The sequence below is a fragment of the Leptosomus discolor genome, chromosome 6 (genome assembly GCF_034619465.1).
Source record: "Leptosomus discolor isolate bLepDis1 chromosome 6, bLepDis1.hap2, whole genome shotgun sequence".
Classification (NCBI taxonomy): Eukaryota; Metazoa; Chordata; class Aves; order Leptosomiformes; family Leptosomidae; genus Leptosomus; species Leptosomus discolor.
In genome coordinates, this window is record NC_141396.1 from 65,874,776 (window position 1) to 65,888,668 (window position 13,893).

General features: G+C 47.9%; 1 protein-coding gene across 2 annotated transcripts in view; it reads right to left on the reverse strand.

Annotated features, from left to right (window-relative positions):
• Positions 1–4,801: 4,801 nt before the first annotated feature.
• SNAP47 (synaptosome associated protein 47) overlaps positions 4,802–13,893 on the reverse strand; it is a 31,282-nt gene continuing 22,190 nt past the window's right edge. For both annotated transcript variants that reach the window (XM_086466575.1, XM_086466574.1), the window contains exon 5: positions 4,802–7,434. In XM_086466575.1, the coding sequence (XP_086322701.1) occupies positions 7,288–7,434 (147 nt within the window). In that variant the 3' untranslated portion in view covers positions 4,802–7,287. The remainder of the gene's footprint in view (positions 7,435–13,893) is intronic.

Genomic DNA, 13,893 nt, shown 5'->3' on the forward strand with positions numbered 1-13,893 from the left:
TTTTCCATCGGCTGAGCAACAGGGATTGAAGATGAAAATAGAAAAAGAAAAAAAAAAAAATCAAATCCAAATCCAAAATGATTCACACACTTTAAGAAGAGTGAAAATCATCACCCTGTCACGTCTAAACACGGCACTGATGGCACCAGAGGCTTGGCTTTACGAACAGGCAGCGTGTGACTTCGGCAGGAGCCTGTCAGCCTGCGGGAAGACACCGAACCCATCAAAATCCACGTCCATCTTCTCCTTCCTCCAGTTCTCTCCTTTCCTCCCTCCTCTCCTTCCTCCTACAAATTCTTGCCACGAATGGAAAAAGAGGCAGAAGATTAAGAAACTGATCCTTACCTGATATATCGAGGCTTTGGCTGGGAGTCGACACCTTCGACACAAGGTAAGATGAGCCAGGGCACATCTGCAGCTCCAAGGTGGTTGTACGTGCTTCCTCACCCATCAAAGGCAAACGTCTTCGTCTTCATCAAGAGGCACAAAGGTATAAACAACATTTACTACAGGATAAGACTATAAAAACAGACGATCAGAGCAGCTGACCTGTTGAGAGCTCACGGCGTAACACCCTCCGAGAGCTCCTTGGCTTGCTTTACCAGCAGGCGGCAAGATCTGGCTCTTTCATTTCAGGAAGAAGAAGGGGAAACGGGACAGAAAAACGTGGCATGAAACCTGGGCTCTGATTGTCATTTATTTCCACCCGCAGTGCAGCAGGAAAAGGCTGGAATCTATTAAGTAGTTCAAAATTGAACTGGATCCAGTCGTCAAGCTGAACGTTTGATGGGAAAAAAAAAGAAATACTTCACCACAATATCACTTCTAGCGGTTATGAAAGCATCGAAACAGGCATTATAAACGCAGCCTCCTGAAAAACCTGCAGTCGGACAGCACATGATTAGCAAGCAGCAAGGTATCTATTACCTTTAAAGTCAGTCTAGCATGACCAAGGAACAGAGGGAAAACTGTTCTCCTTGTGGTCTCTGCGATGGGATACGGGCTTTCTAACCAGGAAGACGATGCTCCAATTCCAGCTGGCGTTCATATATGCTGTAGGATTAGCAGTGAGCGAGCTGAGGACGTTGGCTCGGCCAAGAGCGTCCAGAAACGGGCGGCTTCACGTGAAACCGAGCTGCAAGTCTTCTGAAAGCACATGCGGGAGAAAACGTGATGGTTTCGTACATCCATCACCACCTGAGGGCACTTGGATACCTCGACACTCTCTTCCTACGAAACTTCCCTTTCCAGGTCAGAATTGTTTCAGCTGAAGGTAAAGGCTTGGCAAGGAGTCGTACTCGAACTCACGCGGCCTGAATGAATTTTGAGGCCTTACCGTGGTACGTACCAGTTTCTATACCTGTTACCACCGGTGTACGACGCAGGCAGGGATGTTTAGACAGCTTTATGAACACCATGAGATGACTGAAAGCCGATACACCCTCCGGTGCTCACCATGCAGCATAACCAGCAAGCCCAGTCAAAAACTCAGCCCAAACCCTGTGTTAAACACTCGTTAATACATGTATTAAGAGTAAAAACCGCAAGCCTGCGGTGCGGTTGGCTTCTTAGGCAGAAGGGACAAGGAAAAGAACGGAGGCAGCCCAAGAGGTTCATTTCCCAAAGGAGAATTCAAGTTCTGGAAACCGTTTCACCGAACGTGGATTCCTTTTCCAGCAGCTTGGCAACACAGGGAGGGCTGAAGGGAGGTTGCCATGGCAGAAGGGAACCCCTGGCATTGCTGCACGCCTGCAATGACCCTCTCCTGTCTCTGTTTGCATCCTCAGGGCCGTACACAACGTTCACCGCCGTACAAAGCCTCATATCAAAAAAACGTGGGCCGTGTGGAAGAAATCAGAACATTTCCGAGCAGGTCTTTCTTTTTCGAAAGGATTAAAGCAGTCCCCGCGGACGTTACGCGCTGAAGCTCGCCGAAATACACGCTCGCTGTCCGAACTAGAAGGAAAACGTTAAGCACCGAGTGTTTTACAAGCCCACGATACAACGATGAAAAGCCTCGTGAGCCTCGCCACGCGTCAGAAGATGGTCGTGCTCCTAACCCCACGCTTCAGAGGCTTAAGTGCAGTTTGTGGCTTAGTCCTCCTTGCAGAGGACTTAAACCTGTCAATGGTCTGGTGTCTCTGTTTCCACCCCCTGTGAAACGGGGGGGAACCAGTAATTCACTCGGAGGGAAATTCCAGTGGGTTCTACATTCATTCGTAGTATCCAGAACTGCGGGGTTTCCTCCCCTAATTAGAGTAGCTCCACAGTACGATGGGCACTTTTAATATAAATTAGGACTCAAGATTATCAGCTTGTTTAAGGCACTGAAGAGATGAGGAACAGTGATACTGCCAGGATACAGACAAGCAATGGAAACGCCAAGAGGAAAAAATCCTCGTTTTCGGCTGATACAAAGCGAGCACACCCCAAGTGAGCACGACCTCCAACGGAGAGCATCTGAACTAAATTCCAGACAATATGCACGGCTGACGGCCTCTAGCAGTGTCAGAAATGAAACCTCATCAGACTAAGGGCAGATCTTCCTTCTCCTTTCCGAAGCAGCCCCATCCCACCCAGCACAGCAAATTTCCTCTTCCAGAAATCTCAAGCACCGTTCCCCCCCCCATGGTGATGTAGCCCAGTCCTCCAAAGCTCGTTCTTTGCTGTCAGCTCCTGAATAAATCCTCAACCAGAAAAAACAGGGTCTACACCCAAACCTACACCATCCTTTTGAGAGCACCCATTGCTCTCCCTTTGCCTTACTCCCACGTCGCCCCCACGAGCATCCTTATGGTTCAACGGTTGAGCGGTGACGTACAAAGTCCAGGGCAGGTCCAGCTCCATGGGTTTCTTCTCTCTAAGCTGCACCAATTCCACAGCGCCAAGCGGGAAAGCTGAGAGCAGCAGGGCACGCGGCTGACACCCAGGCAGGCACCTTTTGGGAACCAGACAGCTTCAGGCTTAACTCCGTCGGTCAAGACGCACCAGCTGCTCTAAGGCAACGGCTTATGACACCACCATCCACGTGGCTCTCTTCAGCCCTTATTCCCCCCGCAGCCTGAACGATCCAGGGTCTAATTAAACCCCTAGGAAACCATCAAAAAAATGCCAGAATCCTGAGCTCAGGCTTCTTAATTTTGATGTCGAACTACTTTTAACCCCTCTGCTGCCAAACCCGATAATAAAAGGGTTAAAATCCGCTGGTTGAAAAGCCAACCGCTTGACAGAAGCCAGGCTGGACTTCCAAACCACGAAGCGAACACTTCAAACAGGAGGCAGCTTGAAGCCAGGGCGCTTGTTTTGCCTTCGGTGCGCCCTGGCTCGCCCGCAAAACGCTCGCCAGCGCCAGCACGGGCTCGCTGGGCTGGGACGAGCGCGTGCCGCCCCGCTGCCACAGGGACGAGGCCGGCGGGCAAAGCCCACGCCAGCACACATCCCCACCGGGTCCGTAACGGACAGCCCAAGGAGCCTCGGGCTGAGTTGAGAGTCGCCCAACAGGAGAGCCCGGGGCGGTAGGCGAGCCAAGCGCTGTTCACCCTGCAACATCCAGCTGTTAAACCTACGACTGGGACCATTACAAAACTCTTTTTCCCCCCTCGACCAGGCTGAGGTCGGCCGTCACCCCCACTCACCGAGGCGGGGGATGCTGCTGTCGTGGTTTGTCCTACCAAAAAAGCAAATAGAGGCAGTTTCTCTCCCAAACCCTCCGCCCCAGAGGCAGGCTCCAACGTTGGCGAGCAGCTTTGCTCCCTTTCCTTCGGCGAAGAGCACACCGGCGGTTTCAAAGCACCGGCTTTGGAAAGAGAGACCGCTCTCACGAAGCTTTTGGTTAAATTAGCTCGTTGCCGGAAAAAAAAGCTCCTGACACCGCTCGCCTGAGGATTGCAAAGCAATGATTCCACAGGAGCCCTTCAAGCAGAAACGCACTGAAGCTCCAGCCATTGCAGGCTCGCCCATCACTGCCGTGAACACACATCGGGTTAGAAACCCACCACGCGATACAGTCCAACCTAGTTCTGCTTTGCAGGAGCTGAAAAGCCTCCCTGAATAAAACCCCTTTATTTTTTAGGTTAGAAACTCTTTTATTAGTGTTTTCCCTTATGTCTCTTAATGAGAACCCCCCCACTTTTCACACTGCAGTAAAAGACCCGCAAAAAACTGTGTATATAAAAGGCAAAACTTATCCTAAAAGTACGTCTCTCAGCATCATGAAGACAACAATTATGTCAGTGAAGACCAAAGCACAAGAATCCTCTTTGGCACATGTGACCTGCTGCGTCTTACCCCCTGGAGTTTTGGTCCAGGTCTGCAACATTATTTGGAAAAGAACGGTGCTTGGGTTTAAGGTAGAAGGGAACTCAGGAGGCTCTAAGCACTTTGGCAGTAACAGAAGCTGTGTTATTCCATAAGAAGAGAAGTCTTGACCACAGTAAAATCTTTATACTGGTGTACCAAGAGGCTGTTCAAATCGTGACATGCCCAAGCAGTCCTTGGTCCACTCTCTCAGAGTCGGAGCAGCTCCTACGCCGCCGTCTCCAGGACGGAGGACCAGCCGCCGCATCTGCTGTGCCGACATTCCCCCACTCCGTTGCCCCCCTGAGGCCAGCTGCCATTCACGTTGGTGACATTCCACCAATTAACATTCACCTTTTTCTTTTTTCAATTAGAAACAAAGCCTCTCCTAAAACCCAACCCTACAAGAAGTGCTACGTTAAATTCCGTTCCGCAGTATGCCAAGGAGGGGGGATAGAATATTTTTTACTGCAACTTCTCAGCCAAGTGAATACAAGAGAGAAGATGACTATTCCAAGATATTTAATAAGAAGAAATTACAGATTGAAAGTCCTCCGAGCACACAAAATTCAGCCAGTGCACAGCTCTAGAACGGGTCACTTCTTACAGACAATATTACTATTTTTTTTTTGCTTCAGCGTGAACGTGTTGGACTAACGCAAACCACAAAATACTGAATCAGATGCAACAGAGATAGTGCTAAAACCCACAACAATAAAAAAAGTATGGCACACAGGATGCTAAACTAAACAACGTGTAATTAGTATTTACTTTTTTGGCAATCCTGGTTCGGATTCGTTCAGCTCAGAGATTCGTTCCCCGGCAGCACCAGGTTCAGTCAACATACGTTTTGTGCAAAGTATACTGTTAAATTCATGAAATAATTAGTTGTGTAAACATACCTTCCCTTCACAGTAAAACAACAGTGATTTGGGAACTGGAAACAAACAAGAGAATCCCAGACAATATTTGATTTCACAGTACATAGCTTATGTATACATAATCACCATATTCAGGCAAGTAGGTAAAGTGCATGCCAGTAACAACTTGGACTGTAAATTAAGAACTTACAGTGCAGAAGTACATTTTACTCCAATACTAACAAACTAATATGAAGTAATACAAAACAAGGTAGAGTAAGATCTTGAAAAGAACCTACTCTGTGTGATTTACTGTACCTTCTTTTAAAAGGCAGGCTGAATTACTCTGCAACGGGAAAATTTCACATCAACTATCAGTGGAATAAACAGTTCAGAGCGTCACTAGTTAAAAATATTGCACCAAAAGTGTTGTATTTGAAAGCAATACAAGAAGAATTTTTAAATATAAAACCACTTTTTTTTTAAAAAAAAAAAAAAGACATATTACAACAGCTACTTTGAACTAAAATAGCTGGTAAACTGGAGGAATTGATGAAATGTGAGCTCTCTGCCACAGGCGATAGGTACCTGGATTATCTGGAATCTCTCCTATCCAGTATGAAGTTAGGAGGGGAAAAGGTCTCCTGTAGTCTCAATGGAGCCAACTGTAAACTCAACGAAACCTATTAGACAATAACAGACAGTATTCCCTTTGATTTTAGAAATACAGGTCTACAAGGAGTCTTGAAACGCTTCACCGTCAGTCAGTGCAAACAAATAAAAGCCACAAGACAGACGGAGGTACCACGACTATCAAACGTCACCCGGATGTCTACAGCTCCGACCACAGGCCCCTCAGCCTGTGAACCTGGAGCAAAACCCACATGATGGTCCTCACAACTCACAAGGTTCCCATTTAGAGAGCTGGAGGTGAACGGTAGGGAGATCCTTGGAAAATGAGGGACAGAGAAGCAAAGGGACAAGAGACCTTCCACTAACATCCATCGGAGATGCGGCAGCCCAGATCCATCACGGTATTTAGGGACCACGCTAGGTGAACACTATGTTCCCGATGCTCTGAGGCCGCTGCATCCCACGTGAGATGGTTACCAAAAACCTAAAACCACTCTGTGCAAGCGAGGGATACGGTGAACTCCAAGAACTGAATAAATTCGCCCGCAATGAAAATCACTTTCTCCGCTCCAAGATCAACTCCTTCACTACTTGTGCAGTTTAAAGGGGGGAAATGAGACGCGCGAAAACGTGCAGGTGATCACTGAGGATCAGCAGTCCCTTCTGGGGAAGCAGAAGCACGTATTTGCCTTTGACACTTTTTGTAAGCGACTTTAGTAAGCAAAACACCAGCGAATGGCAAACTAAAAAACCCCAAATCTGCTCAATAAGTAGATGTCTCTAGCAATACACATACATTAACTAACCTTCTCCTCTTGATTTCCCAAGACATGGCATCAGACAGCCACGGCCACTAAGTCTTCATTACTCTTATAAAATTTCTGGGTACATTAAAAGCACGATTGAAACGTATTAAAACTATTCGCTGAGGGAACACAAGGTTTTATCACCATCATTTTGCTCACCTCAGCGTTAACGTACAAAAAAAAAAAAGCCTCAGTGGCTGCAGTTGGGACACCTGGCCCTTAGTTCAGCTATTAACTATTTTAAAGACAGACCTTGAGAGAGAATTAATAGGCTGTAATCATCTAAAGTAGTCTCATATGCAGTTCATTTCTCCTTCACTTCTCCATTGCAGTAATAAAACAAGAAAAACTTTCAAAAGCAGCAACGTAAAAAAACACATAAAAGTTGATTCAGATTATATCACATCCCTTCATATTTACAGATTTTTCTGTAGTAAAGAATCCACTATCATTCTTTCACTGCCATTAAAAGTCTTGGCCTTTTTAACCCTAAAACAGCCTTCAAACATCACCCAAGTCTGGAAACGTTTCCAAAACCCTCAGGAACTCAACCACAGCAGCCTCGTATTCCAGACAACATTGCAAACACCTCCCACGCAATCCAAGTGTCCGGTAAAGAAACAGTCTTGAAAAATACAGTTCCCCAGCCCTCCTCTTCCTCACGATACCGTCCCCACCGGCTCCGGCAGGCGCTACGTGAGCTTCTTTATCCTGCGGTTCTGCTTGGCGATAGTCAGCGTCGCGCGGTCCACGGAGGTAGCGATGGAATCGAGGGCTTCGTCCTGTCTCTCCAGCTCAGCTTCCGTCTCCAAGGCAAGGCCCTTCAGCTTCTTGAGTATCTGTCAGAAGAAAAGAGTGAGAGCTTTCAGCCAGTTCTTTGGGAAACGCGACAGACCCACGGGAATTCGGTATTTCACCGCTCTCCACGACCGAAGCATTGGCTGGAGCCTGCCCTGAAAAGCGTTGGTGAAGAGACGCTGATCTTGCTGTGACTGAGAAAAACTAAACCATGAACTAAAGACCAGAAACATCGAATCTGAAAAGTTAGGGTTATGGGGGAGGGGTTTGTAAACTAGAATTAAAAAAAAATCAATGTAAACAACAGCTTTTTGCTGGCTCAGTTATTACCTCCTTGGTTTATCCTCGTGTTAGAGCAGAGGCTTCTCCTGAGGTGTGGTCGAGTCAGAGAGCACGGCTGGTGCAAACATGGCTGAAGGCATAGCAAGGTTAGGCAGGGCCCAGGTCAAAGGACAGAAAATGTTGTTTTACTACAACCCACTAAAGAAAGAAGTGTCACTGGACGGAGCAGAAGGGAGAAAGTGAGACCTGGGCAACCAAATACATAATTTTCAAGGACTGGAGAGGTACGAGGGGACGTCAAGGCGGCCAAGAGGCTCAGGCTGTACCTGAGATGAGAAACAGCAGATGCACTGGCTACAGCTCTATTCCAGGCTGCAAGCGTTGTATTACAGGTCAACCAGCTCACACTGCACTTAGCAAATGACTGTTCGTACGTGGGACTGTAAGCAAACACCCTGAGCTACCCCAAGACTGCAAGGAGACCCTGTTGTCCGAAAAAGCCGACAGATCCTGGTGCAAACAGAGCAGAAGCCTCTGCAGGGGAAGGAGAACGCCAGGCTGGCGCATTCTCAAGGCTTGGAAACATCCATCAGGATGACTTACGGGTCCTACTCAACTTTAATTTTCATCAGTTCACACAACCGAGCCCAAGAGCAGAGATCCAAACAACACAAGAAAAAAAAATCTGTCTTGATTCCTTACCCTCTAACACCGGCTCCTTTTAGCAGCAGTCCACGAGTTACAGCACTGCCTCTTCTTCCCTCTTGTGGCTACTCCCTTCACAAGCCTGGTTGCACGAACTGAAAGCACCTGCCTGACAGACAAGCTCTCAGCTGCCTTCCCTCGGATGCATCCGAGGGAGATGGGGAAGCAGCGTCTCATACTGACTGGAAATGCGGCTTCTGGGTCACTTCAGACCATAAAGGGGCTGTCTCTGCTGGCCACCACGATCCGCTTCCTCAGCCATCCCCGCGATATCCTCACCCTGCCTGCTTCACAACAGCGCGTCACCCAACCCGCCGCAAAAACAGTCTCCAAGAAAGCAAATTATCCCAGCGCTATCCCGCAACATCCCCCGCTGTGGTACGCGAGCACCCAGGTAATGCTACCGAAGCCACCAGCACTGCAGCCTGTGTAATAAAATAAATCTGTAGCTTTTGGTAAATTAGGGGAAAAGAATTTTACGCTATACATGTTTAATCTTTTTTTTTTTTTTTTTTTTAATAACAACTGGCAAATGCTGTTTTCTTGTTTTCCTTTTAGAAGATGCACAATCAGCCCCCAGAAAGCTGCTGGGAAACATCAGCGGCCCCTTCACGTGCACGCGGGGCTGAATTCCACAGCAGCCCCTTGGTTTGCAGCTATGGCTCTTACCGGGTTGAGAAAAGCAGCAAGGAATAGCAAATCTAGCTGGAATGGCAGGGGAATTTTACGCAGAGAAAATGCTTTGGCTAAAGCTGGATGTCAGCCTCAGTAGTGAGATTTATCTTGTAAAATATTGCTCAGCTCTTTCCATAAATTAAAAGCAGCTAGAAATACGGCTGCGTGAATAACTGGGTTTGAAATTTGGCTGCCGAAGGAAAAAATACAAAACAAACCATGGATCAAGCTTAACCTACCTTTTTCTGTTCTCACCAAAACTACAAGCTAAAACCTGCTCTGTTTGTATCACTTCAAGTTCTTCCACTGTAACAGGAAAGCGAGGCTGAATCCCCCCAAACTGGAGGTGGTAGATGTGTGTGGGATAGGCACCAAAAAGAAAAATGACACGATCAGATCTATCACGTGTGTGAGATTCAGGACACGGGTCTGAAATGAGGTCTGGCCTCTCCTGAGGAAGTAACTTTGCTATTTGGAAATGAGAAGTTCAGAGCTGACTCTCCCTCAGTCTTTCCTTTGAGCTTCTTCTGCATTTATTTTATACCTACAAACACACACACATTTTTACAGTAGCCAGGGCTACACGAAATGACTCCTGCCATTCATAGTCACAGTATAATGAAGATCAGAAACGACCTCTGGAGGTCTTCTCCTCCGCTCCACCCAACTAAGAGCAGGGCCAGCTTCAACGCTCAGCTGAGAGAACATTACAGGGTTTCAGCCTCCACCCCAACAAACTTTTAATTCTTTGTACTAGTTTAAAAGAGGAGAGACCTCCCTCCTCCAGTATAGCCTAAAGGCCGGCAGTGAAAGACATGCGCTTCGTCCTTTGCGGATGATTTAAAGATGGTCCCTGCTGCCATTTCTTTCAGCAAGTTTACTAAAAAGTTTTATCAAAGAGCATCCCAAAATGTGTTTTCCAGCACAGCAGCACAGAAGCAGCAGCAGCTGCCAATGCTTTCTAGATCACGGCTTGACGCTCGCTCCAGGATGGTCCCGCTGGCCATCCAACACCCCCGCCTCCTGCCGCAGCAAGGCACGGGCTTTTGGAGGTTTAGCACCACGCAGCCCTGGCCCTGAGGTCAGTTCAGCTTTCCTGAGCCGTGCCCTCGCCCAGCACACCTCAGGTTGTGGAATCCACGGAGGGGAGGACAGAAGGTGGATGTGGTGACACGCAGCGCAAGCCTCCAAGCAGGGGCTGGCACGAGAGGGTGCAGAAAGGAAGCAGGGACATTCCTCCTTCCCCACCTCTCTACGAGGCACCAATTTATTTGAAAAAATCAAACCTGTGCCGAAAAAGGACCGGGCTTGCCCTGAGAAACGGTTTATTTTTGGTGGCAAACCAGATTACTTTTGATAGGCTTCGCATTCATTAGAGGACACAACATTTAAAATACAGAAAAAAGACACAATTGTTGGGAACAGAAAAGCTTTCAGAACACGAGAGCAGTAAAATGGAAGCTCAAGTCGGCTACAGGGCTCTGCTCGGTTCACCTGCCAATTAGGCTCTGCCCTGAAACGCAGCGGGCGATGACGATGTGGTTACTCACACACAAAAATAAAAGGCAAGCGGCTCACTTTCATCTGTTAATTCTCTTTCCCTAAGAGTCTGGTAATAAACCCCTTAACCCTTTGTCTGTCAGCATCTTTGACCCTCAAGCTGAGGGCCGCCACTCAACCCAAGGGGACCTGAAATAGTTAAAGATCCTTTTCCAGCACAGGCCACAGAGCTTGCTGGCAAGAGTTACTGGAATCTGAAGTCTGGCCAAAGCCGGTCACTGGTTTTGCAAAGCCAAATGATGGCAAGATGTCTAGTTATCACTGCTCCACTTCTGTCAGCTGCTCAGAGCAGCAGCGCCTTCGATGCCAGCGCGTAATTTGGACGGCGAACCAAGACACGAAAACTCAGCGTGAAACTCTATCTGTCGCACAAAGCCAAACAGCAGGTACGAGCCCATCAAAGACGCATTTTCAAGGCACATTTCCTCAGGCACCAGTCGGTGCCCTGTTGAGACAGCCTCGGATTTATGCCACCGGATTATAATTTGGAAAACTTGATTTATCCTCGTGGCCCTGCCACGGGTTTTCTGTGCCACTTCAGGCAAGTTCCCCAATATTCCCACGCGCAGAATTCTCGCTGTAAGAAAACAAACAAGGAAGCAAATTTGCCGCTGCTCTCCAAATCCACCCTGTGCCAAGCGTTCAACTACAGCAGACTTAGGCCTCGCTGGGAGAAGAGGTGTCCATCCAAGCAACGTACCCCAGTTCTTCCACAGACTACGAGGACCTAGACAATGCAGAGCAGTTTGGGTCATGGTTCATCCGCTCTGTTTCACCTACTCGCTCAAAGAGGAGTTCAGGAGCTGCCCACTCCTCTCTGCTGGGGCTCCTGTGAGAGCCGAGCAAGCAGCTGAGCTGGAGACAGTCACCACAGACAGAAAGGGACAATGGGAGGGGACTCCAAGCCTGTCAACCTGCTCAGCACTCGGCCCTGTCATTCTGCCACACCACCTGAAGACCTAAACTCACAGCATCAGGCACTGTCCAGAGATTGTAGCCTAAAGATCTTACCACGGAGACCACAGTTTGGTTTTGGGTCCCGAGGTGCCATCATCACACCCAATTTACCTCAAGCTTGTGATAGAAGATCTGCCATCTCAATACACTGAGAACCCAGCAGTAAAACTGGGCTACACAAAGTGTCGTTGCGCGGGGAGTACTGCCAACCGGAGTCTGAACTCCCCGGAATCCTCCCCGCGATCCACTCCATTATCCCCGCGCCACTGAGGTCTGAAGGTTAAAGCAGAGCGCATACGACCAGAAATGGCTCTCGAAGGCAGCCAAATCCCCCTGGTATGAGGAAACAAGGAAAGTTCATTTGCCGCACGCTGAACTAGGGCGCAAACAGGCGTTTCGACAGCGATAACTTGTCGTGATTTAAGACGCCGCTTCACTTCCGTGTTGAACATATTGCAGGTGGGCAGCAAGAACGGGCGACAACACCTAAAATACTCTAATTCATAGTCCCAATATAAGCTCAAACCCACAACGGGGATTAAGTGATCTTGCACTGAAAAGATGAAGAGGCCTGGCCACATCCTCTCCTGGCTGCACCTGGAAAAGGGCAGGGAGACAGCAGAGAGCAGGAACATCTTAAACGACCGCAACACAATTTACTAGAGGACATCCGTCAACGCCTCATGAGACAAGTGCAACTTGTTGTAACAAAAAAAATCAAGGAAATCTACGGATTTATGTTGCTTCAACAAGTTTCCCATTCGGGACCACCGCTATCAGCACTTGCCTGTAGCTATGCGAAGCGCAGACCTTCGTCCTGCCTGATCCAGGGTTGCGTTTGCTGTAGGAAGAGCCAAGCTCTGCGCCAGCCACTAGCAAAAGTGCTTCTGCCTGCTCTGGAAAATCAGGTTGTCTCTTGAGGCACAAAACTCCTGAGCAGAGAAAACACTGGAACAGGCAAGTTTGACAGGGACAGCAGGGTCCTTGCATTTGAAGCACCCCAAAGCAGACAAACTTTAAAGCACCAGCTCTTCTGAGCCAGCGGCTATTCAGACAGCATGGAAAGGTCACTGTGTACTATCTCATTCCTAGTGGCTGATTTCTCCCATTATTTCTTCTTGGACTTTATTTACTTTCTCAGGTAGTATTAAACACTCCTGGTGCCACTAACAAACTTGTCTGGAAAAAAATAATCAACAGCTCCACAGGCTTAACTACCACCTTTTATTTTGGTACCATTAAATACTTAAGTTACACACAAGCACATACAGAGCATTAGCCACGAGACCTCAGGCCTCTCTCCAAAAAATAAAGCTGGGGCATGGTCACTACACGAGTCTGTTAAGATCAGGTGTCTGATGATCGCTATAGGCCACGAAACGAGGCCACTCTACGAGCAAATTTGGTATTTAGCACTTGGAATGAACAGTTCCTCAACAAAAAAGCTTTTTCTCTGACCTAACGGTTGGGATTTCCTGAGATGAGGGCATGATAAAAGGGTAAACAAACATTGAAGACGCTCTGAAAGTAGCAAAGGACTGAAATGGAACCTTCTAGACCCAAGAAGACATCGAGGAAGCAAACATCACAAAGCCACGCACCGGGATGTGTTTTTTCCTAGATATTACAGAATTAACTGCTTTAACACAACCTCTGTCTTCATGGCGTACGGGATCTGCAGACAGTAGATACCAGGGCAACAGTTTTTTGGCAGAAACAGTTGCAGAAATTAGAAAGCACTGGTTTGGCAAAATAAATTCAAATGTAGTGAATTTCCCCCCCTCAACCACAGCCCTTAAGCTAATATTATCCTACTCCCCTCCCACACTCGGTGCCGTTATGTCAGCCCCAGCGAGGCGGTAGGCAGAGGCTCAGCCAGAGACCACAGGAACTTCGTAGGCTTCTTTCTCCATCTCCACAGCACAGCTCGCACCGCCACGAACTCTGTGGGGTTTTTTTTTTTAAACATAAATGTCCCTTCGTGAAGTCCTGGTGAGGTCCTTGACTCAAGCACTCAAGTCACAACTGCAGATCCTCAGGGCTTCCAGCTCTAGCGGAAGGAATTTAAGTATCATTCAACAATCCCTGTTGCAAAACATCTCTTGTTACTGCTGCAAGTACTTACGTTTTTGAGGGAAGAGCAACTACTAGTTGGCCGTTCATCACAAACTCCTCTGACTTCTCCAGCTTCAAAAGTTCTGCTGGACTTACCCACACCACAAGCAAGGAGGGGGACAGAGCCGAGCTCTTCTCAAAATCTTTGTGATTTTGTTTTGTTCTGGTTTTTGTTTGGTTTTGGCTGCTTGCACTACAGATGATCA